General features: G+C 35.9%; 1 protein-coding gene across 1 annotated transcript; it reads right to left on the bottom strand.

The window, feature by feature from the left end:
- LOC308633768 (short-chain dehydrogenase/reductase family 16C member 6-like) lies at positions 1-26,648 on the bottom strand (the record flags this gene model as incomplete). The annotated part of the gene is made up of 7 exons (XM_081266815.1): positions 26,623-26,648; positions 22,522-22,868; positions 17,916-18,047; positions 10,215-10,314; positions 9,457-9,601; positions 1,932-2,057; positions 1-127 (listed from the first exon to the last, which is right to left on the bottom strand). The coding sequence occupies exons 2-7, from the start codon at positions 22,840-22,842 to the stop codon at positions 1-3; spliced, it is 951 nt and encodes a 316-aa protein (XP_081122941.1). The 5' UTR covers positions 22,843-22,868; positions 26,623-26,648.
- Between the last annotated feature and the right edge of the window lie 37 nt (positions 26,649-26,685).

The raw sequence follows: 26,685 nt of genomic DNA on the forward strand, positions 1-26,685 counted from the left end.
TTACTGGCATTTTCTCTCCACTTCTTCCTGAGGTTTATTTGCTTCCATTCTCCCTTTGAAAGAATCCATGCAAGTATCTGCTCCAAGGTACTCCCCAAGGACGATCATCATTTTTGGAGATATTAGACTAGAGGAAAAACATAGAAAAAAGTTGTGACCTTTTACAATCCTTTCAGTAGTTGAAGAGACTACATTGCAAAGATTAAGTGAAAATTCCACAAAGTTTGCAATGTCATGATCTATGTTGTGCAACTGTCACTTACTGGGAGAGATGGACAGAGAAGTGTTGCTGTCACAATTAATTGAGGGCCATCAGTACCCTCAATGTTGTCCATCTTGGCTGCACCTTGTAATCATCCCTTTAGTTTTAAAAAGTACCAATTAGTTCATATATCACACTCATTGGTTCTTTAGAAAGATCAAATGGCCCTGGACTTACTGTTATGCATACTTATTTAATAGACTAGTAAACAGTAGTTAAAACTAGAAAGAAAACCAGACAAATTAAGCAGAATATCTGGAGTTTGGCATCCAGGGATCTATAGTATCAAATGGGGCCCAGGTGATTCCAATGTGCTCCTGAGCTTTTTGATGATAGAACCTATATCTTCAGATCACTTTTGTTTACAGCAGCCCATTGGTTCTCAACTTGACTCAGCAAATATTTTTGGATGCTTATTACATGTTAGGTGCTGTCCTAGGCAGGAGCACAAATGGGAAGCAATTCAGAAAATGTGTTTTGTCCTCAGGGAGACTGTAAGCTGGCCAACGACTACAGTGTGATGGATGAATGCTACAAGAGGAAGGGAAAAGCATCAGGGGATCATACAGTGCAGGATCTTGACCTGCCTAACCAAGTGGGCAAGCTAAGGATGAATAGGAAATATGTGGAATGTATATAAATAGGAAAGAAAGTATGGTATTTGCCAACAATATAACCCCAAATGCTTCAAAATCCAAAGCTTTTTGAGCGCCCACATGATACCACAAATGGAAAATACTATACCTTATCTGACAGGTCATGATCAAATGCAGACACAGTAAAACTATTGTACAAAATTGCCTTCTGCTATTTGTTTAAGGTGTATATGAAACAAATAAATTTCATGTTTAGACTTAGGTGCCATCTCCAGGATATCTCATTATGTATATGCAAATATTCCAAAATCTGAAAAAATCTGAAATCTCAAAGACTTCTGGTCTGAGGCATCTTGTGGATGGATGGGAAGCAATCTTTACTTATATCAGGGGAGGAGTGCATCCTGATAGAAAAGCTTTGTAGTCTGTTGGGAAACTGGTTTAAAACTACTCTAGCACACATTAGCTGTTTAATCATGCAAAATTACTTTCTTTAAACTTTGGATTCCCTAAAAATGATAAAATTCATGCAAAACTTTCAGTGCAGTAACTGGCACATAAACCTCCATTATGTTAGATGTAAGCCTGGGTTGGAATCATCCATGAATATCCCAGAGTTTACTGGACTGACCTTGTAGGAAGTTGTAGAAACTGTTTTACTAAAATAAATGAGGAATTTTTCAAATACTTTTAATATCTTCCTAGCAGAACATTCAGGATTTTAACCTTTCTTTTTGAAACATAACTCTACTCAAATAATTGGTTGAAAACAGAAATGCGCAAAACAAAAACAGAAAAGCAAAACCTCCCAAATAATTCAGATGCTATTTGTTTCTGTACTGAAACAAACAAATAAACAAAAAAATGTATGCTCTGCAAGACCTAAACAGTGGTTAAATTTTGTGTCTGAAGTAATCAAGACACAGCTAGCAAGAATCCAATAAATTGTCCTTGTGCTATTAAAGTTCTTCCTCTCATCTTTTGAAAAATGTGAAGTTTCTCAAAGAAGTAGCAATGCTTGAACAATTTGTTTACAAACAACCAAAGGGATATTGAGATCTTTATTAACTTACTGCTTAAGGACAACTGCAAAGTATGCAAATTTGGGAATTAGGAGGTAAACTTGTTCCTCTAAAATAGCATTGAAAATTTTTTGGGCCACATACTCCTGCTCCAGTAGAGGTAATAGAAATGGATACCTGGAATAACAATAACAAAAGTTATGTCATTAGAGTGGTATTTTTTATAGTCATTATGAGCATCAATTATTAAATTTCAGACATGGGATTATAATAGGTTGCTTTAAATAGTCAAAAAAAAGAGTAAATATTGGGGATTGCTTTGTGTTTTCTCTCCAGGCCAATATTAGGAACAGTGCTAACACATTTGATTTCCTCTAGTGAACTTCTTGCCTTTGTTTATTTTCTGTGTTGTGATGATCTGAACAAATAAAAACAATTGTTTTAAGATTTCTTTGTATCTTTCTTCCTCTTTCTTCTTCTCAGACATCAAATAATTGTGCACTATTAAGTAATAAAATAGTAAATTTAATTTTACCAAAAAAGTATCTTGAGCATGTGTAATGTATCCTTTTAGGTCGACCATTCTTAAGCATTCAACAGAAATAAATATGATCCAATAGGAGTTGAAATGTATGAGAATATAAATAAAGATCCTACAAAGTAATACCTTGTCATTTTATACTTTTATGTACTCTTTCAATTATTAGAACCATACTCGTTAGAGAAATTTTGTTTATCTCAGCTGATTCTTGGAATCTGATTAATTTTCCATAATTGAGTGTTGGCAGTCTATATTACATTATTCTCCTAAAAGTTTCTTAGAACTTGAGCATAAAGGTTTCTAACATTTTTAAAAAACTATAACATCTAGGTCATTGTACCCCAATTGTCTACCATTTCATTATTTTTAACTTTTCTTTTTCTAAACATTTTGTATTTATCTTTTATGTGCCTAGGAACCCTGAGTTCATAAGAGTCATCAATTAACATCAAGGTACTACCTTATCCTGGCTGGTCACATTCTTTCTGACCTTGACAATCTAATTGTAAATAGCACTTTATGACTTATTATTATCAATTCTTACTAACATTGTTATTCTAGCAATAATGTTAGGAAAATAATTTAAAAATATATGCCGTATTTACACATGTATAAACTATATATGCACTTACATTATATATATATATGTATATGTCTATATATAATATTCTAAGTCTTATAGATATAAAGACTGTCTAGTACATGATTTATAGATAATAATAAGGTATGGGCTACTTTTTCTTATAAATTCTGTGGGATCAATTACTTCTCACAGGATGCATTTATTTTTTGCTGAATTTTGGCATTACATTTATTTTATTGCATGGATAGACTGTATTTGAAATTTTTTTTGTACCAGGGATTTATCTCAGGGGCACTCGGCCACTGAGCCACATCCTCAGCCCTATTTTGTATTTTATTTAGAGACAGGGTCTCGCTGAGTTGCTTAGAACCTTGTTTTTGCTGAGGCTGGCTTTGAACTTGAGAAGCCTCCCTAGCACTGGGTGTACTACCACACACTGGTGTCTATGCATTGTTTACCTGTCTTGAGTCAGTTTTGTTTGCTTGTGTCTCCTTAGGAATATTTCCATTTCATTTAAGATATCTAGTTGGTTTGCATGTATTCCCTTATGATACGTTCTCTTTCTGTAATGACAGTAGTCACGTCTTCTCTTTTACTCTTTTTAAAAAAAAATTTAGTAGTTTCAGTTTTTTCTAATTTCTTTCTTGGACAGTCTAGCTAAAGTTTTTATTTTTTTATTTTTGGTTGTATATGGACACAATACCTTTATTTTGTTTATTTAGTTTTTTATGTGGTGCTGGGGATCAAACCCAGTTCCTCATGCTAGGCAAGCACTCTACCACTGAGACACAACCTCAGCCCTAAACTTTTGTTAATTTTATTGATTATTTCAAAGAATCAGCTTTTAGTTTCATTGATTTTTCTGTTTTCCATTTCCCATTTAGTTTATTTCTGCTACACTATTCATTATTTCTGCTCACTTTGGATTTAGTATGCAGTTTCTTAAGGTGGAAGATTATTTATTTATTTCGTATCTTTATTCTTTTTTAATGTCATTTACAGCCATGAATTTCTCTCTGCTTTAATTGTATCTCATAAATTTTGTTATGTTGTATTTCTACATCTTTGTAAATTTTCCAAATATTCTTCTGCTTTTGATTTTTAACTTCATTCCATTTTACTTGGAGAATGTTCTTTGACTTCATTCCTTTCAAGCTTACTGATGGCCTATCCTGGAAAATGTTCTATATGAACTTGAGAAGAACATGTACCATGTTCTTGTAGAGTAGCATATAGATGTCCATTAGGTATGCTTAATTTATTGTGTTCTGTGCTTATTTGAATTTTTGTTTATTTATTTACTTTTGGTACTGGGGATTGAACTCAGGGGTGCCTAAAAGTTGAGGCCTTATACTTTTTATTTTGAGACAGGGTCTCACCATGTTGCTTAGGGCCTCGCTAAGTTGCTGAGGCTGGTTTTGAACTTGTGATCCTTCTGCCTCATCCTCTTAAGTAGCTGGGATTACAGGTATGCACTATAATGCCCAGCAGTTCTGTGCCCTTTAGATCACAGAAATATCCCTTTAAAAACTATATGTTTTAAGTTATTTTCTTAGAGGTCTTTCTAGGGTATATAATATGTATCTTAAACTATCAGAATCTACTTTAGAGTTATACTGCCTTAATTTTATTTCTATATAGCTGTTAGTTTTTCTACTACAATGCTATATTATTATATATTATGTCAATATATGCCATAAGCCTGATAATACATTGTTTTAGTTATCGCTTCTTAAGTTTTATATTTGATAGAAGCTGAGAAAGTAAAGGAGAACAAGTAGAACAACCAGAAGTTTAGAAGAAACTATATAATATATACTTCTGAACCTTCTGGTCCTTTTCCTCTCTTCCGGTGAATTTGAGTTAGTGTCTATTGTCATTTCCTTAGTCCAGCACAGCTTTATTTCCATGCATCTCATTTGTGCTCTTAATATAAAAAATAGCATTTATATATATTAAAGGTCCAATAATATTATTATGTTCATTTTTAAACAATCATATTTATGATCAATTAATTTAAGAAAGGAGAGTAAATACACTTTTGTACTACCTTTTAAAAACAACCTATTTAATTGCTATTACAAATACTTCTATTTTTTTTCATGTGATTTCAGATTTTTCTCAGTTTCACTTGCTTTCATTCTGAAGAATTTCCTTTAATATTTCTTGAAAAGTTGGGTATAGCAGTGAATTCTCTGTTTTTGATTCACTTTCATTTTTGGCTTCATTTTTGAAATATGAATTTGCCAGATAGAAGATTCTTGGTTGAAAATTTTTCTTTCATCACTTCAAATATATCATCCCACAGCCTCTTGGCTTCCATTGTTTCTGTAAGGAAGTCATCTGTTAATACATTTGGACTCCATTGCATATGATGAGACTTTTTTTTCCCTTTTGCTTCTTGCAAAATGATGATGATGATGATGATGATGGTGATGATGGTGATGATTTGTCTTTCAACAGTTTGATTATGATGTGTTTGGAGTTTATCATACTTGAAGTTCACTGATTTTTTAAAAATAGTTGTACATATTCATGCGATTTCTTGTTACATATTTGAATATGCACACAGTATTAAATGATAATTTGGTTAATATCACTCCCCAGTGCCGCAGTCTGGCTGGGCACAATTCAGGAGCCACTTGTTAAAAGAAACAAACTTTATTTTTAGAACCACACACGCCAAACAAAACAGCTCCTCAGGAAAACCTTCAGAGCCCAACTGCCACCACTGGCTTCCCACAAGCCTCTCCACCTCCCCCACTCCTCCTGCTCTTGAGGCCAATTGGCTGGGTCATGTGGGCGGAGCCAAAAAAGTCCCCCAATGAGCAGCTCCGTGGTCTGAAAGGGCAGGGAGACAGCCCAATGAGCATCACCGCAGAGGAGCCAATCAGTTGGCAGCTAGAGGTTGCTGGGGCTGCTGTGAGCCAATCATCAGCTGGCAGCTGGAAGTTTGCTGGGGCCCCTTCGGCTGTGGCTCTCAACATCTCACCCTCTCTGTTTAAACAACAAGCATGTGGCTTAGGGACCGTGCCTGCCTTAGGTTGTCCAATAGTACATATGGTCCTTACCCGTTATTGGATGAGCTGACCTCAAGGCATAGCCTCCTGTCTTAAGTTGGTACCATTGCAATTGGATCTTACCCATCATTGACTACCGGTCCAGTATACAGCCACACCTGTGGATAGGTCTTTGTATCAGCGAGGGGGGGGGTGAGGTTCTGTGCCTCACCTCTGTTGGCCCCCAAATTTTAGCTGAACGACCATGACAAGCAGAAGGGAGGAAGATACACCAAGCCAATTGACGGCTCCTTTTGGAAAAATTGTACCACCGATGACATTATCAGTATAAAGTCTGCTGCCAGCAAACTTCCAGCTGCCAGCACCCCAGAATAAATTATTTTTTTTATCAAGTTTAGGAGGTTTTCAGACATTGTTTCTTTAAATATTCTTTCTGCTTCTTATATTTTATCTTCTGTTTCTCTTATTCTCATCTTCTACATGTTTATGTATTTAACAGTGTCCCAAAATTTCCCTGAGGCTTTGTATTTTTTATTTTGTTTTCTCTTTCTTTTATTCATATAAATTTAAACTCACTCATTCTTTCTTCAGCCACCCAAATCTGTTGAGTTTCTCTAGTGAATCTTTTCTTATGGTTATTTTTTTCCACTCCTAAATTTACAGTGTTTTTTTTCTTTTTACTTCCTATCATTGATATTTGAAAGACATTTTCATCATGTCTTCCTTTCATTTTTAAATATGGACTCCTTTAGCTCTTTGAATGTATTTATAATAGCTCTTTGAAGTTTGATGAGTGCAATATATGGGCTCCCTTCACGATAAATTTTTATTGCCCATGTTTTTCCCATGTATGGGTCATACTTTCCTGTTTCTTTGTATATCTTATGATTTTTTTTCTTAAAAAGTGGACATCTCAGAAAATATATTTTAGCAACTCTGAATAATACCTTCTCATGGGGATTGTCCTCATGGTTGTTTGCTTCTTTGTGTATTTAGTAGTTTTACTGAACTAATCCAGGGAAGTCTGTCTACCCCTCCTACTGTCAATGTGTAGCTTTTATGTCATCCCTTAGAGATATAGTCTTGGTCATGCACAGAGTTTTCAGGGATGACTATAGATTCGAACAGCAAGTTTTTACTGTCTCTTTTGCTGATCTCCTAATTAACCTGGTTTGCTTCTTCTTATATCACATCCAGCTCCACAATTTTCTAACTAACCAATTACCTTTCTTGACAATGTTATAATTAATGATGTTATCTAACTAAAGTTAGATCTTGTAGCAAGGGCAGAGAGATGACTGTCTTTGAGATTTGCTTTGGCTTACACCTGGTGGAACCTCTATGTTATGGAGCAAGAGACGAGGGTGATCACTCCTCATCAATTACATCGCATAAATTGTCTGTATCAATCAGGATATGAAAGTTGGAGGAAATTGGCAGGAAGTAGTGGTGCTATCCAGATGCTGCTATCATTCATTATAGATTTTCCACAATAATATCTGCTAATATTAACTTTTTGGTAAACCTACCTGAAATTGCTTCTGTATTAAGAAGCTTGGGAAGATGGGAACTGAAGCTTGACTGCTGAGCTTACTAGAGCAGTTCTCTTACAACAAAGAGCTCTTTTAGAAATATAAACTGCTCTCTTCACCAACAGCCCATCTCCAGATATTCTGTACCTACTGAGGGGGGTGGGGAGGTGAAAGGACCAACCCTGTCTGACTGAGGTTATTCACTTAATATGGATCTTCTACTGCATGGAACTGTTGAATGTGAGATAAACCAATGCTCACCTGTTGCCAAACTATACAGTGTAGCTCTTCTGCTCTGGGGAGCTGAGGAAAGGTGAAAATAGCCACTTGGTGGCCAAGTCCATTGAAACAGCTATCCTACAGGCACAAGTGTAGTCTTTAACCCCAAGTGTCATGACCTCCAGTGTTCTTACTGAGCTTCTATAGATTTTTGTTGAATAAATGCTTCTCAATTCATGCCATGTCCTTTGATCAATCTCCAGAAATTTTAAATGTTTATCTTTGCTAATATTGACCAGCTTAATAGATGTCTCTTTGGTAGAAAGTTTTGCTCTTTGTATTCTGTTGACTAATTACTACCTGTCTTCTTTTTTTTTCTTTTTTAAAGTAAGAACTAGTTTTTTTTAAAAAATATTTTTTAGTTGTAGTTGGACACAATATCTTTATTTATTTTTATTTGGTGCTGAGGATTGAACCCAGTGCCTCACATGTGCAAGGTGGGTGCTCTACCACTGAGCTACAGCCCCAGCCCTAAGAACTAATTTTTAATTTATTTACAAGCATCACACATTTAACAAAAATTCAAGTACTAAAAAGGCAGTGAAAAGCAACTTTCCCTTTTATCCAAGATCCCTATTTCCTTTGGAGAGAAGCACTGTTATGAATTTCTTGGGTAGGTTTCCAAAAATATTCCATGCATTTACAAGCTTGCATGAATATGTGTATTCTTGTAAGCACATGTGTATTATACATCCAAATGTATGCCAGACACAATCAATAATCATATGTATGTGTACACAAATTTTATAAATCTATAAAATACTCCATTCCTTGCTTCTTTCACTTAATGAATTTTAAACATCCTTTAGAATCCCAAAGACATCTAAGGAGGAGAGATTGCAAAGTGATTAATAGAAAACTCAAGAGCAAGTTACCTTGGGTTCAGATTCAGCTCTGCCCCCTAACTTTACCACCTGTTTTCCAACCTTCTATTTAATTTTATAGCTTCACTAGATACTAAACAGCCTCAATTTTCTTTTAGCTAGGATTTTTGTTGGTTGTTTCTCATTCCTACAAATATAACTGATGCATGTCATTTGGATTTGTTAGTTCCTTTTCTAAAAATTGTAATAACTATACTAGTTCTCATTTTAAGTGTAAACTTTTCAATGTACTAAACTTGTACATTGTGTTAAAGCTCTATTATTTCATTTATATTCTATTTTGGATTATTTTAGATAAATATATCTTTTATACTGAAATACCACTCTGCAACACTTCCCCTCATGTATAGAAATACATCTTACAAAACATTTTTTTAGGAATACTTACATTTTAATATTCTTTTTAGGAAAGAAATTATCACGTGAACACTATAATGTTAAATATTTTAATAAGTTCTCATTACCAATATCTCTGTTATGCTTTAATATCCTGATTAGCATTTCAGAATAAGTTCTTAGGATCCCATAAAATTCATAAATATATTATTATATTTAAATTAAAATAAATTTATCAATTTCATATGTATTGAAATTTTTTCTTACATTAGCCACTCAGACTGTATCTTTTTTTTTCCTGTCCATATAATCATCCTGTCAAAACTTCAAATGACCAGATGATAACTGACATACATAAGAAGATTATTATAAGAGCAAAGATATTATAAGAGTCTACTTACTTGGTTATGCAGCCCTCAAACATTCCAGTTTTGATAAAATAGGGACAAACTAAGGTGAATTTAATGTTAGTTTTCCTTGACATACTATATTCAAGGAAGAGAGACTCCGCAAAGCCAAAGGCTGCAAATTTACTTGCAGAATAATCTGAAACAAAGTGAGGAGTTATCATTAGTAAGAGAGATGATAAGTTAATTTGTGGAATTATTGTTATTATTTTAATTTTTAAAATAAAACTCCTTCTCCTTTGTCTGGCTTGTGCTTGAGGACAGAACATCACTGTTAAAGTCATGTGGCCAAACTCTCTAGTCTTATATGCCCAATAAAATTTAAATTCTTTCTTTCAGTACCAGAGACTAAACCCAGGGGCACTGAGCCATACCTCCAGCCCTTTTTATTTTGAGACAGGGTCTTGCTAAGTTGTTGAGCTGGCTTTGAAGTTGTGATCCTCCTGAGTCACTAGGATTACAGGCATGTGCCATCACGTGTCTGGCTGAAATCACTTTAAATTCTTTTAACTCAAGAAGACCAATGAACCATTAACCATATTCTTCTTCTTTTTTTTTTTTTTAAGAAGAGGATGCTGCAGCTGCAATTATAAGTGGGGCAACAGAAGGGAATACTGGCACTATAAATAGAGCCAAAATTTCCTGGGATCTTTCCATAGTACACGAAGAACTTTTCTCTCTCTTGGGAGAGTCCTAATTCTGGGTGCTGTCAGCTTAGAAATACAAGCAACATAATTGAATGAAGTGCTTACCTGATAGTCTACTAGTGCCGACCATTCCAGCTATACTTGAAATACAAACCAAGTGACCATGATTAGCTTGAAGCATTGCAGGAAAGAAGGCCTTACAAATCTGGAAGATATAAGCACACTGTATCAGTATTTTATTATTTATTACTTTACTTGTTTGGTATTTGATTAATTTATTCTTCATTTAACAAAATATTTTACCCTCGTGATACATTAAATTTTGTGTCAGTACAAAAGTAGGAAACTTATAGTCACTGTTCACAAGAAACTTAGAGTTTATTATGTATTCATCTATAAGAGATATTATATGATTTCTTCTTCCTTTTGATAATTGAATCAAAGGAGATGTTTATATTTATGGTTTACTAAAAATCTTAAAACTTAAGTTTTTCAAGCATGCTAAGCTCATCAATATAGTTTTTAGCAATTTGTATTGAAATTTAATTGCATTTAACTTCCAGACTTTATCATAAATGAGATTCAACATCACCCCAAAAGATTGAAAGAATGGAGAAATTGCTTGAGAAAAGGCAAATTTCAATGAAAGACAAACACATCCTGTCAAGCAATGTGCTTTGGAATTGCCTTCTGTCTTAGATATATTTTTACTGATTTTGGTAAACTTCATTCATTCATCATTAAGTAAAATATTGAGCCAATTTTCGAATCCCTATGTCATGAAAACATCTCAGTTCTCTTATCCTTGAACTTCAGAGGTTTTCTCAGGAAAACATTTCCATTATTTCTTTCCTCAATATTGAATCCTTTAGTCTAAACTCTGTTCACAAATAATTATGTAAAATTTTCAAATAAGGCAGAGATACTAGACCATCTAGAGCGGCATTCTGGAGCATTTTCTAACAATCTTATCTAAGGCCATCTCTTGGGAGGCAAAGCAACTTTGACTAGTAAAATTAGAACCCAGACAACCTAATAAAAGTAGAGGTTAGTGTGTAGGAAACTAATAGGTATGTTCTTTTGGTCTCATAGAAAAGTTAATGCCAGAGATAGGGGTAAGATAATGCCAGAGGTAAGATTATTAAAACAATCTTATTTTAGTGATCCTTTTCCTGGGACAGTATAAATCCAGTTCTTTGTATAATTATTTTGTCAGCTGTATTAGTCTGTTGATTCTCCCATAAATGCATTCAATCAAGGTTTGATAGTGCCCATCATCTATTCCTCTGAGATTTTTTCTTTTAATAGTGCTAGGATTTCACATTTATGGTTTTGGACAATCTGCCTAAATGTGCTCATTTACAGAGAGTAACCACCTCTAGCAAAGAGTGGCACCTTTGCTTTTGAAATTCTCTTGTCTTACTACTTTTGTTCTATAATTGCTGAACTAATGGGTGAATTTCTGCTTAGATGCAGACAATTGGCCTCTTTTGATATTTCATTTTCAAGTACAGTAGTAATTTTTACAACTGTTTCTTGAGACTATGTCATCTTTGTCTTTCGAAAATTAAAAACTAAAAAATCCTGTTTTATCAGTTAGGACCCTAGGCTAGCTACAGATGGCAAGAACTAATTATTATTTTAATGTAGTATTAGCAACCTCAGCATATGATTTTTAGTTCCTTTATTAAATCAACAATTTTCGCCTGTCCATCTAAAAGAAGCACTCTGTGGTTTCTTTTCAGCATATATGAATTACCAGCAGCACTGCTGTTGTGCTTTAGGGCCATTATCAACTAACAGAAGAGTTCTTGAACACAAGCACTGTGGTACCACAACAGTTGATCTGATGATGGAATGAAGAAGTTTGGTGAGAGATTTCATCATGCTCCTCAGAACAGCACATAACTGAAACTTATGAAATGTTTGTTTCTGGAATTTTCATGTAATATTGATCATAGGTAACTGAAATTGTGGAAATCAAAATTGTGGATTAAGTGGGGATTACTATGTAAGAGCCTATTTATGTTTGTAGCTTTATATATCACTGGAGAACTTTTTTAAGAACATTTTGAAGATGAACTGATCATAGAAACCCATAATTTTTGCTCACTAGATGGATTTTATCATTAGAGGGAAGAAAAAGGAATGTGAATAAGTGTTGAGTTAGCAATTCGTTGTCAAGATTGTATTTGGCCATTTGTAAAGTATTTTTAATACCTGGGAAATTGATTGACAATTATATATGGATCCAGGTTGACACCTTATTTATAATCATAGTAATGTGTGAACAAATCAGACTTGTTTGATAAACAGACATATCTTTTAGACGTATCTTTTCCTTGATTTTATCATGTATGGTATATAATGCAAACAACCATCAGATGTGCTTGATTCTATCTTATTGCATTTATAGTTAAATAAACTCTTATTTTTCCAAGAAGAAGTCCAATGAATGAGTTTCCTACATTTTTTCACAGTAGTTTGTGGGTCAGATAGGTTACCTTTCTTTCCACAAAACATTTCAGGTTATGAAGAATGCAAACATGTATCCAGTTAAATTGAATTACAAAAAAATGATGACTTTACTATAAAAAATAATGCTTTTGAACTGCAGATAGTAATGCAAATTATTTGGACATAGATACTTGTGTTGTCTTTTATAAGTTGTCAGTTTCATCTCTTTGACAACCTTATAATATTGCCAGTGATGGTGTTGCTCTGCCTTGCCAACTTTAATGAGTAGAAGATTTGGGGCTATTAATTTGGGTAAATTCATGAGAAATATTTGGTCACCTAGAACATTTTAAAAGATGTTAAAATTTATAGAGAGTAATTATCAAGTCACCAAGCACAATTATGACTTATTCTTGTAAAGTTTCAATTGAGAGGCTAAGTCCATTGTTGTATATATCTTATATTTTAATATGATGATAAAGTTAATTACAAAGTTATTGTTGAAAGCTAAAAATTATATTGTTACAGAGATATCTATATATTTTTCTATTTTTAGGTTCATACATTTATTTAAATGTCCATTAAAATTAATGAGCAAAAGAAACTTATTTATAATAAAGGCAAGGGACCTGATAACTTAAAATTGGTCCTGTAGTATTCAGTCTGCTGTAAACAAGAAGTATGAGAAGGTTATTCTTTACTTTTACATGATCTTCAAAGATAAATTATCTGTGAAAGATAATAGAATTATTATCTTGTCAGAATATACTTACTGGAGCACTTGTGCCCTGACTCAATTTTGTTATGCTTTTGAATTGTTAAATCACATAAATAAAATTTGAAAGATCTGAATTCACCTAGTCAATATACTGTTACCTGCTCTTAGGTGCACTTGAAAACAAAATGAAATAATTGTCACTCTGGTTATTAAGGTAGCAATTGCAACTATTCACTTATTTATTTATTTAGAGATTGGGTCATACTATAGGGCCCAGGCTAGTCTTGAGCTCCTGGACTCAAGTAGTCCTCCTGCCTCAGTCTCCTGAGCAGCTGATACTACAGGTGTGTACCACTGTGCCTGGCTCCCAGTTATATTTTTATTTAAAAAAATACAACTGCAGCCTGGTTTGGTGGTGCACACTTGTAATCCCAGCAGTTTAGGAGGCTGAGGCAAGAGCATTGTGAGTTCAGAGTCTGTCTCAGCAACTTAGTGAGGCCCTAAGCAACTTAGCGAGAACTTGTCTCAAAATTTAAAAATTAAATTAAATTAAATTAAAAAGGGGGTTAAAAAGGTCTGGTGATGTGGTTCAGTGGTAAAGTGCCTGGGTTCAATCCCTAGAACCAATAAAATAAAATACAACTGTAGAGATGCTTTTACATTCAAAGTCATTCTTGACATGGTAGTTTGCAGCTGCATGGGTGTTGGAAACAATGGGGTATATTTGGAAGGCTCCACATTTTTTAATTAGCTTAACCTTATTTTAGGACCTGCTCTGAGGAAGTGTGAGGAAAAAACTGTCAAATCCAAATGAGAAACTCAGTCTTTTTTCCTAGTAAGTTTGTTAATACAAATATGCTTCATCAAAGACCACACACTTGCCCAGATGGGTAGTTAGGCTCTGGTGATTTGTCTGTGCTCTCATTGTAATAATTGACCAAATCTTTATAAAAGGGTTATATCATATACCCTAAAAGCAGTTTCTACTTTCTTATATTTTGGCTTATCATCCGTAAAGGAATTCTCTGGAAAGCTCCCCTCATCATGTCTGAAGGCTTCTCGTCGTACAAGCTACCAGACACTGCCTTGTGAAAACACAGTTCAGAAAGACACTAAAGCTACACTGCAGTGTAAACTGTGCTGGGGAGTTGATTCACTGGAACACAGTTCCCAGGGTGAGCTGATGTTGTCACTGTGAGGAGAACCATACACTCATGTAGGGTTTGAATCTGATTCATGGAATCTGTTTAGTCCATAACCCGAAGCCTATGAAAAAAATACTGTGAGCAGGACTGGACAGAACAGAATTGATTATACAGTTGCCCCTTGGTATTGAAGGATGATTGGTTCCAGGTCCCCCGTGGAGACTGAAATCCAGAGATACTTGAGTCCCTTATAAAAAATAGTATAGTATTTACATATAATCTCTATTAACCTCGTATCCCTTAAGCCCTCCCTGAATGACTTATGACACTAAAACAATGTAGATGCTATGTAAATAGCGATTATGCTGTATTGTTGTGGGAATGATGACAGGAATAAAAATCTACATATGTTCAGTACAAATGAAATTTTCTTGATACTTTCAGTGTATAGCTGATTGAATCTGTGGCTATGGAGGGAAAACTGTATAAGGTAGGATTGTGGAATCAACAAGAGACATGTGATGTGGTCTGTGTTGTTTTCTGATGGGCACATCAAGAAGACAGACAAGTACTTTGTCTTTCTTCTTGATCTATTTTCTAATTCTCTATTTAGGAAGCTATACTTATGCAAACTGGATTGAAACTCTTTTTGAATTGTATTTAATACAATTGATAGCCATCTCTCCTGGGGAATCTTAGTTTAGATTTATGAGCTGATTGAATCATCAGAAGAATGTAAGAATGATCTCATAGTTGGAATTCAGGGGAATGTTGTCAAGATGGATTAAACTTAGAATAGCATATGAATGAAATTTGACCTTGTGTAACCTCACTAAGATATATTGTATCTATAGACAATAGAACGATTTCAAAGATAACTTGAAAGATATTCATTACCTTTGCCCAAAAATCTCCTTAAAACAATAGGCAGATGCTATTACAATTACTGTCACTGAGATTCTTCATCTTTTACAATGATGGACCTATTTATGTATGGTCAGTAAGAGTCTGGCCTGCTTTTTGTTAGGATATAATTGAAAAGCTTGATAATGCAACCAGTGCATAGGTGTGCCATATTAGGAATAAATTTCATTTATGTTCATAGTTTGTGGAGCCAAAGCCTACCACAGTAGCTTCCAGGAATCTGGACAGATACCTGCTCTGTGGCCCATAGGTCTTCACCTGAACTTATAAAAGAGATCATTTCCTGGCGGGCCAGGAACCTTGGTGGGTTTGAGGGATGTTAAGAAAAAAGTAAACCTCTTAGTAGCAGTACTACAGGCAAAACCTGGTAGAGCTAAATTTTGGGTTCCTCACTTTGGAATAGGTGAGCTAATAAGAACAGTAGAAATATTTTTTAAATATCACAAATTTTGCAAATGTCTGAAGATTCCTTCCATAACTTCAGATGGAAGCTGTTTCCTTGATTTTTGTGGTTCCTCATATCATCTCTCTTAATTTGCCTTCTCCGAGAAGGCTTATGTGTATTTGTTGATACCTTATACTGTTAACTATGTAAATGATTCAAAGCAAATAACAGAACCTGCACATGATATAAAAGTACATGATCAGTGACTACGAGAGGCCGGAAGAATGTGAAGGAGCTCCTATTTGAGTCAGGAGGAAGAGTACTTATGTTAGAGAGAGTATGGCCTGTGAAAAACCCTCAGATGAGACAGAACTGGACATGCTCTGGGGTTTAATTAGGACTTTTGGACTATAGAAAGTGAGCAGAAAGTAGAGAGTATGAGGGATGGGAGACAGGGGAGGATATTGCCACCTCTTGCCAGGGCACTCAGGTCATGACAGATACCTGTTATTCTAAGCATGTTTGGAAACATGGAATGTTTTTTAGTAAGGAAGTGAAATGATTTTATGAATGCATTGAAAAGATCACCTCTCTCTCATATGAAGATTGGTTAGATAGCATCTCTATTGAAGTCGAAAGGCCATGAAAATCTGTTGGTGACGGAGAAGGAGAGCTTGAATCAAGGTGGCAGGAATGGAGAGTTCACTTGAGTACATTTTGCAGGAACAGCCAAAGATGTAGGTATTACAGGAAAGGGGAAGAATCAAAGATGATTTTTAGATTATGTGAACTGTTTAGGATAGACTGACTCCATTTAATCACAGGGCATTTTTCTCTTCCAAAATAAAGTTCTGAGATAGTATGGTACAGGGAGGCAAATCAAAGATTTTCACAGATATTTATGGGGAACCCTTTAAATGTCCAGCACTTTGTTAGGTGCTGATTTAATATTAGTAAAAATCAATTGTTGGACTCTCATTGGCTTCCTGGTGACTAAGAAAGAAGATTAAAGAAATAGTTGTAAGGCCTGTGGAGAGTATATAAAGATGTTGAGTGGAAAAAGGGAGGAACCAATGGACTCTCAAAGCAAACCCATTCCAAAATCCTATACTCAGAGAGCAGAGGACTTTCCCCACTAATCCTCATGTCTTCTAAGGCCCTGGTTTCTATCTCCCATACCTCCTGCGTTCTTCATCCAATCCTGCTTCCTGGATTTTTTTTTCCCCATCACAGCATTAACACCTCTGGTAATTCCAGCCACCTTTGTCCTCTTACCTATTCTCTAGGCTGTACTCTCCAAAGCATTCAATAGCCTCTCGGCATCCATCCGTGTCTACTTAAATATGCATTTACATGAATTAAATGACAAAGAGCTAAAAGATTAGTCCCTCAGTTTCCATCAATCACATTTCAAGTGCTCAGTAGCCATAGGTGAGGAGTGGTTACCCAATTGGGAAGATGAAGAGCACTTCCCTTGTCAAACTTCTGTACAGTGCTGTTCAGTTACTCCAGGCCTCAGGGAAGATGGTCCTGAGTTAACAATGCACTAATTTCCCTCTGTAAAGAAATTTTCCTTCCTCTCACTCCTTCCTCTGGCAAGCTTCAGCTACCAACTACCACTTGAGGAATTCATTTCAACTCTCTGGGCCTCAGTTTCCTTATTTGCAAAATGAGAATGAAAATGGTGTCATGGCTGAACATGAAATTAAAGAATTTAGAATGGTGCTTGGTATAGAGTAAGTGCACAATAAATGTTATTCTTCTTGCCTTCATTACCTTTGTTCTCATAAACAGTCTTCCATGTACCTAAACCACCACTCTAAAAAACATCCCTCTTCTCCTTTCATGAGCTCTTCTTTCACTCATGGACAAATTAGATCTATGCATATTTCAATATGCATTAGGATAGGAAGATTTCTGAACAACCTAATCAGTCTTGAGATCATACTGGAGAGGGTGGAGAGAAGGGAATTTCCCTGAGAATTTGAAATAGGGCAAGACCAGGAAAAATCAAGTTAAATGCAACAGGGTCAAATTTGTTAAGGATGAGACCCCACGGGTCTATGAGGGGAAAACTCCTAAATGGTATATTCACAGACAAATGTATGAACAGTTGTTTATAGAAATGCATACTTACCACGTAAAAGCAAATTAAAAGGGGGAGGGGGGAGAATTACCCAGAAATGAGAGATGGCATTGACATAAAATGATCTTTCCAGCATGTGATCTGGAATATCCAGAAAGGGCTTCCCTGTTACAACACCCGCATTGTTAATGAGGATGGTCACATCACCAACTTCTTTTTTAACCTGGCCAGAAGCAAGATAAACATCAAATCAATTGAAGTGGTAAAGATCATTTTGATATTTATTCCCCCAGAAAATATTCATTTTATTTGTGAGTAGTCATGCACCACATAATGACATTTCAGGCAATGATGGACCATATACAAAATGGTGGTCCCAAGATCATATGTCTAGTGATGCAGTAGCTCTTCTAGTTTGTGTAAATATACTCTCTGATAATTGCACAGTGATGGAATCACCTAACATTGCATTTCCCAAGATATACTCCTGTGGTTAAGCAATGCATGACTGTGGTTTCTTTGAAACTAGATATTTATTTTTATCTTGTATAAAGAAATTCAGCAATTTTAAAGTAATTTTATGATTGAATATATTTTTTAAAAAAGCATATTTTAATTTGACAATTTTATTTGAAGAACCCTGATTTTTATTAGTTTTTTTTTTCCTCAGCCTGGCTGATGTCTGATGATTGCTTCTGTGTGTGTCATTTCCTTCCATCCCTCTATGAGCTGGTGCAGGAGCACATCCCATCCTCCTAAGGCCTGACCAGTGTTTGGAATGAAGACATCTCAAACATGGATGTGTTTGATCCAGTATCCATGGACTTCTGTGATACTGTGCACTTTTCTCCAAAGAACTGACTTAAATCTACTTAATAATATGTTACTGATACTTTCCCCAGGTCCACAGTTGGGCTGCTGCCATTGTGCCTCTTGCATTCTCAAGCCTCCTCTCCTGGAGACCCCATTTTGCCTGCTGGTTTAATTCACAATGCACCACAAGCCCCACTTGGAGAAAAGCATGCTCCAGGAAACACTGGAGGAACTGTTTTTGTCTCATCATTTTTTTCTGAAATTATGGCTTCGTAGGTGACATTACTAAATCTGATCTGGGGCAAAACATGAAGCATGTTTAAACACTTTGAAGCCTTTTTTTTCCTTCTGAATTGAATATTATGGCAGATATGACAATCTGTTCCTTTATTTTCAATGAAGCAGCATTTCCTGCCCTGATGTTATTTTCTAAGGGGTCCAGGCACTGCTGCTATTTGTTATATAACATGCTTTGGAGAGATAAGGTAACTATTGCTGCTGATGTCATTGAGTGGAGTAAGCTATGAAAGGGAAAGTTAATATTGCTGAAATGATGTTGGTCTGTCTCTTCTGCTTTGGAGAGAGGTAGGACTAAGGAAAACATCCCCAAGAGGGTAACTTTTAAAGAAGGCCATCCTATTGGCTTGGTGAATGAATCAGTGTGCATAAAAACTCAGTCCTAGACCAATGAGAAGGATGTCTAAGTTGTCAAGAGACAAAGAGAGAGAATCTCTGGCACAAAAACAATTCCTAAATTAATTAATTAATTATCTAATTAATTAATTAAAAATTAAGAAAGACATAGTGGTCACTGTTATGCAATCTGAATTGAAGCCCTGAGTCTTAGGGGCACCAGAGGAATTTTACTTAGATCAGGGAATTTAATTTTCCCTGTATTCTGAGAGGCAGTTTAGGACGGCATTATTATCCTGGCTTATGGATGAGGAAACAGAGGTTCTGAGAAATTAAGGTTCATGTCAAGTGATTCACAGCTTTTGAGAGGAACAAAGATTCACATCCAATTTCGATTCACACATAGAAGTTGTTTTCACCCAAATTTACTACTCTTTAAATAGCCAAAATTATTGCCGTAACAAACCTCATGCATGTACAAAATGAATATTAATGATTAGACCTGGAAATCTGGGAATAAATTGTGAAGCTGATTGTTTTAACCGAAGCAATTTATTTGTATATTGTTTTCCTATGTTGGAGACAAGGAGGATAGCTCAATCTAATTTTGAAGTGTTAATTTCTACGCCACTTGAGAATCCTGTAATTGCTTTTTTAAAGAATATTTTATTTTGAGACAGGGTCTTGCTAAGTTGCTTAGGGCCTTGGTAAGTTGCTGAGGCTGGCCTTGAAACTCAGCCTCCCATGCCACTGGGATTACAAGGGTGTGCCACCATGCCTGGCTCCTGTCATTGTTTTTTAAGTCTCCCACAAATTTCAAGGATTTGGGTAATGCATGCAGTTTGTTGCAACTGTTGCAGGTAAAGTTTAATACTTAGCATTTGGACTTCTTGGGAGTTGATAAGTAATTGATAAGTAGTTGACTTAGAAAAATACTATTTATAGGATCACGGGAAAAAAAGAAAAATTTCAGATATGTTCTCATGATGACAAATAATTTTTGATTAAAGGCTTTAGGTGGGTGTTCTACTAGATATCAAGAAAAGAAAGGTTTGTTGGGAGACAGAGAGGGTAGAGGTTATCATGCTTTTGAGAATCAGGAAAAGATTATGAGGGGATTGTTTTTTTCTCATGTATTTGTTGATTACCTGGAGGGGATACAACATGGGCCCTGATGTTAGGAGGATGGGGTCACACTTCAGCTCTGTCACTTATATCCTTATGACCTAGTTTAGGTCCTTAAACTCTCTTTGTCTCTATTTCATCACTGGTCAAATGGAGAAAGTAGTAGTAGTATCTATTAATTGTGAAGATTATGTAGGACATGATTCAGGAGAAAAGATTTTTTCAAGGCTTTTAGTCTGGCTAGTACATGGTATTGGGAAGGGAGTCCCTGCCAAGCAGACTTTATCCTTGAGCTCACCCCAAGGATGTTTATATGGGAACTTTTACTCTCACATTTCTTTCCCTTTTTGTAAAATGAGGACTGACTTCGATTTTTATTGCTCCATTGTAAAATACATATAGGGAGCAATAACACACTTATTTTTACTAGCTGGAAATGAGTTGTGAAGAACAATTTCATGTGGGACCCCCCCCCCCTCAAAAAGAAGAAAGTAATAGAAAGTGAAGAATGAAGGGGGCTTCATAAGGTCAATGTCACAGAGTAGTGATTTCATTATTTGTTTCACCATTTTTAAAGAATTTTTATTGGTAAGTTATAATTACAGATAATAATGGAATTCATTATACCATATTTTTAGATGCACATAAAATGATTGGATCAATCTCATTGAATGAATTGATTAATGAATTACAAAGTAGGACTTAGATTCCCAAAGGGAAGGATAATCCCTTGGGGATTCTCTTATCACATTGTGTGCACTTTAGCTCTGTACTGCCTGAGTTACACCGTTGGCTCTGCCAGTAGCTAATTTTATACTCTTGGGATGTTGCATAGTCACTCAGTGCCTTGAAGCTTCCTCATTTGTTAATGTGATGATAATCATGATATGTACCTAAGTAGGTTGCAATGTGCTGATTGAGTTATTCTGTGCATAAATTGCTGTTTGTAATGCATTTACAGCTGCTATTTGTTTTGTTTTGCTAGTTTATGATTTTTTGGTGCTGTCTTAACCCAGTTTTGTGGCCTTGGCTACAGGCTGATTGGTTTTCCTTCAAGAGCAGGCAATTAAGTCCATGTATTCATCACTTCCCTTTATTGGAGTCTCAAACTCTGGGAGATTATATACACACCCCAATCATCGCAGGGCCAGCAACCAGAAAATCAGGATAACTCCTATGCCTTAGAGCCTCTTGAAATTATTAAAATCAGCCAATCTGAAACCTGTTTGCCCTGAATTGCCTGTTCTTTCCCCTGGAAACCACAATAAATGCATATGCCTGTAGTCCCCACTCTCCCTCTGTCTCATAACCCACACCTCCGCCAATCCAGGCTTCCTTCAGTGGCTCTGTATGCTGTGCTGTTTTCCCCAGGGAACTGTGAGTTTAACAAAACTGTAGAACTCTATCCTGTTCCTCTCTCTCGATTTGCATCAGTTGCCTAACACCTTATCTCATGGTTAAAACACTCAGGAAAACAATACCCTTGTTTTTAAAGTACTATATAATTAATCTTAGCTATTATTATTTATCAATATTCAGTAAGAAGTTAGAATACATGTCAATAGGTTATGTCTAACAGGAAACTTGGTCTACCAGTATGCTGAATGCTTTTACCTTATGTTCCATGTTATATATATTTTCAGAACTTGATGATAATGGAATAATCAAGTTGATGGAATGGAATCTAAGTGGCATCAGAATCATAAAACATAGAACGTTAAAACTGGACATAATCTTGAATTTCATCTGGTTCGGTCCTTTTGTTTTACAGATAAAGAAACAAGGATGTAGAAAGGGAGAATAACTTTGTAAATATTGCACAAGCAACGAGTAGCAAGCCAGGAGAGTGCACAGTTTCTACAGACTCCTGATAGTGAGTCACTGAGCAAAGCAGTTTGGCAACATTGGGTTCTGAAGGCTGCTCAAGTTTCCACTTGCAGTTTTGTATGCTCTGCTTATTTTTGGAGGTCATACAGCCAGACTTCTGACATGCAGAAGCAAGTTGGAGACACATATAGATTGTGGGGGGAAGCATATGACAAAAGACTTTCGTCCTGTCTTCGTAAAAAGTGCACAGTAGATGCAATATTCTTGAGCATCAAAGCAAAGAACACCGGTCAGCTTACCTGATCAGCGATGCTGTAGACCTCTTGCCTGTTGCTACAGTCACACTTATAGGCAAAGACTTTCACACCACCCTTTTCTTTGGCCAGTCTACATGTTTCCATATTGCTCTCTTGATTAATGTCCCAGAGAACTAAAATGGCCCCGGTGTGGGCAAAATGTAGGGCTAAGAGCCTCCCAAGTCCACTTCCAGCTCCTGTTATAAGTACAATCTCACCAGCAACATCCTTTTTTTTTCTGGGAATTATCTTGAAAGCTATAGATTCTAAAAAGTAATACAGAAATTTTCCCAGAAAAATGGCGGTGTCTACCATCGTACTCATGTTGAATGACTGAAGAAAATGATGTCCTGATAAGGAAAAAGGGAGTTGATAAATTCATGACATTTCAGCAACTGCAGTGCATATGAATTAATCAGAGCAAGGGAATTTACCTTTGACCACCATATTTTTGACCTGTTGTTTTAGCATCAGTTGCCAAAATTGTTGAATTTTTGTTATATAAGCAATCATTATGAGGTTATTTTATGTTAACAAGAAACTTCCAGATTTTTAGGGTATTTTACACATAATATAATTTGACAGATAGGTGGGCCACAGATTGCTAGGGCAGGTTTATAGTTAGGGACATAACATCTTTGTGTCTTGACTCATCCAGACTTATGGGACAAGTAAACCAATACTCCAGGCATTTTTCTATTATATGAACACAGTTGATGATCTTACGTCTAGAGATTTGTTTTTTCATTGGGCATTGATAACACATATAAGTAATATTATAATACAAATAAAACCATTACCCGTTTTTATTTGCTCACCATAATACCTCTTTGTGAGAGACAGCCCACAATAATAATTATAATTATTGCAATTTTATAGTGAGGACACTACAACAGCAAATACTGGGCAACTTTATTCATGTATACACAGCTAACTAATAAAACAGGCAATATGGGGATCCAGGACCAAGGTCTCCTGAATTGTAGTCCAGGTCTTTACCATTAGATTAGGCTTTTCTTGGAGCTAATGTGTCCTTTTCCCAGAGCCACTTTTTTTTTTTCCTTTAAAGAGAATTTTTTATATTTTGTGACAATTCCTTGTTTGGTAATCATAATCTGTTATATTCGCTCACCATCCTTACACCATCCTTAATATTCTTAGTAAACCCATCCTTTTATGTAGAAATTAGGCACAGGCATGAACAAAATCCTTATTCAAACAAACCAGAGCCATTTGAGGAAATCACCACCACCCCCACCATGATGATAATAATGATAACGGTAAAAAGACCATCACTATCACTGCTATGGAACTCTTTCCATATATCAGGCAAATTCTAAGGACTCAGCATGCACTGTCATTTAACTGTCACAGGGGCTGCCCTGCTTTACAGTCGAGAGAGCTGTCACTAAGAAACTAAACAGGTTAGCACATGCCCCCCCCCAACCCCAACAAAAATCAGGTTTGTAAAAAAAAATATTTTTGTACAACTTCTATTTCATTTTAAGCTGGTCAGGGATTAACTCTGAGGTATCTCTGGGATGCCAAGAGACCCAGGTTGTTATATCATCTTGCTGTGAGCCCTGACCTGCCAGAAATTTCCACTTAGATAAGAGAAAACAAGCATTGTTTCTAAGGCATGTTTGGTAATTGCAAATAATTATGTGGGTTTCAGAAGTGAAGGAAAAATCCCTACAAGTTGGGTTTAAAACATTTGATGTTGAGTTTTCAAGATGCTAAGTTATAGTCATTGGCCTTGAGGAAGACAGAGTCTGAGAGACTGTCAAGTAAACTCAGGGCTACAGCATGGGTAAGTGGTATAAGGTATGGTCTCAACAAAGGGCTTTTTGTCCAGGGGTTCTATGACACTGAGTCTGATTCTAAAAAGCCCAGTAAAGAAAAAGTGGCAGAGAGCATAGTATTTGAGATTTATCTAGAAGACTACCTTCAAGTGAGAAAGAAAAAGGTATTACAAATCTCTCTTATTTACACATTTGGGTTTACTAAGAATATTAACTATATTCTTAAAGATATTATTGTGGGGAAATTTTAGGAACTTCCACTAACCTTAATGTTTGCTAAATTAATGCAGATTATACATTTCCAATGGAGAGAGAGATCAAGTAATAGAAAATTCACTGCCTTCTCCAAGCTTATATAGACTTCTCTGTCTCAAGCATAAATAATCTTGAAGCAACCTGTAGTGTATTTCACTGATGAGAGGAAACCATATCTTATCATCTACTTAACATAAATAAAGGAGTGGTGGAGAAGGCAGTGTGAGTCTTTTTATGTGAAGAACACATGAAAATTGAAAATTTTTTCTCCTATCTTTTCTGAATGGTACAGTTTGTTATCAAGGTAGATGATGTGCTTTATCTTGAAAGTCATTCATGTACCTTGTTATGAAAGTTGTTAAATTGTTAAGTTTCAGCAATATTTTGTTATTCTTATGGACCACCTGGAGGACAAGACATTTTTTATTTGTACCTAGGATTGAATCCAGGGCATTTAAACCACTGAGTCACATGTCTAACCCTTTTTATATTTTGAGACCGGATCTTGCTAAGTTGCTTAAGGTCTCACTATGTTGCTGAGGCTGGCTTTAAACTCTGGATCCTCCTGCCTCAGCTTCCCTAGCCACTGGGATTATAGACTTGTGCCACCCACCAGCTAAAGAGGAAAAGAGTTTTGACATTTTCCCAGTCGTTCATTGTTTAAATGATCACAGAACCAAGGGAGTACATTGTTCAGACCACTGAAAGCACTCAATTTTGAAACAAAGGAAAAAAGTACATGTGATATAGGAAGTGCTGGTCAGAAACGATGATTGCTTTCAGATGAAGGCTTGGGCAACTGAGGTGACCAGGCAGACAGAAAAAAAAAAAATCTCGAAGCATAATGATAAGCAAATATTTACCAAGTAATAAATGACACTGTGTGTGTGTGTTATGTTTTTGCCTTATTTTTATTCAATCCTTAAAATAGCCCTGTGGGGCAAGAAAGAGACTCACTTGGACATGGAACTCGCCAAGGATTGCACCATTCCTAAGTAGAAGTGGGACTGGAGCCCAGACTGGAGAATTTCACAACTGTTCATCCTTTGACCATTACACATGTAACTTTCCTAAGTAACTTTTAGTACACTGGGCTTTGAATCATGGGATCTTATTTCATGTTTTTTTTTTTTCAGGCATTGTACTGTGTGCTTTGGGTTAAAGGATTGGCTGAGAATGGAGTAAAGATCAGTATCATTTCTATACAAGTGTTGTAGCTGGATACCTGCAATGAGCAGGATTCAACTTTGGAGGCATGGACTCACGGCTGGCTCTGCAACCTACTAGTAGAGCAATTTGGGTACATATTGCCCTTCTAAGCCGTGTGTGTGTGTGTGTGTGTGTGTGTGTGTATACACATATATATCTATCTGTGAAGTGAGTACCATATCCATCTCCCAGGAATGCCACACAGAGTGAAATAACAAATGTAAAAAAAGTATTTTGTAAATTCCAAAATTCTGTGCAAACATTAGCTTGTATCACTTGCACAAGAGACTCTTTGATACTGTCATTGAATTTGCAGTAATCATCCATAAAGATATTCAACACCAAGGCGTGGTGTTCAGGATTGTGCCTCAGCTATGAAACTGTTAAGAAGGGTTGGGAGAGAGGTTTTCATGGGAGTTAATCCAAGTCTTATTCTCCATGTTAGCTAGTAGTAATTGTAGGAATCTGCTGAGAGACCAAATATAGGCACTTGTTTGTATGCACACTGGCACAGTACAAAGCCAAATAGAGGCTCTCTCCTGGTGGTACATGGGTATAAGCAAGCACCATTCCTCAACTGCTCTTGTTCTCTCATCCAACATTCCTCTCAATCTGACAAAAGCCATAAAAGACAACCAAAAAACAATCAGAAAACAAGAACAGAGAGACATTGGATATAACAATAGAACCAATTCATGCCCCTGTTTATAATTTATATACAAAACCATATAAAAAGATTTACACTAAATCATTAGTATAAATTCTAAACAGGGGCACAGATTAGTTCTACACAACCACCTAGTATATTCTTCTGAAGGACCAAAGAACGTAATCTTACCTGCACAAATGTTGCTCTCAGATGACACAGGCATCCTTACCAAGGCTGAAGCAAACACAGCTC

Source organism: Spermophilus citellus (assembly GCF_964194105.1).
Source record: "Spermophilus citellus genome assembly, chromosome: 14".
NCBI classification, from domain to species: Eukaryota; Metazoa; Chordata; class Mammalia; order Rodentia; family Sciuridae; genus Spermophilus; species Spermophilus citellus.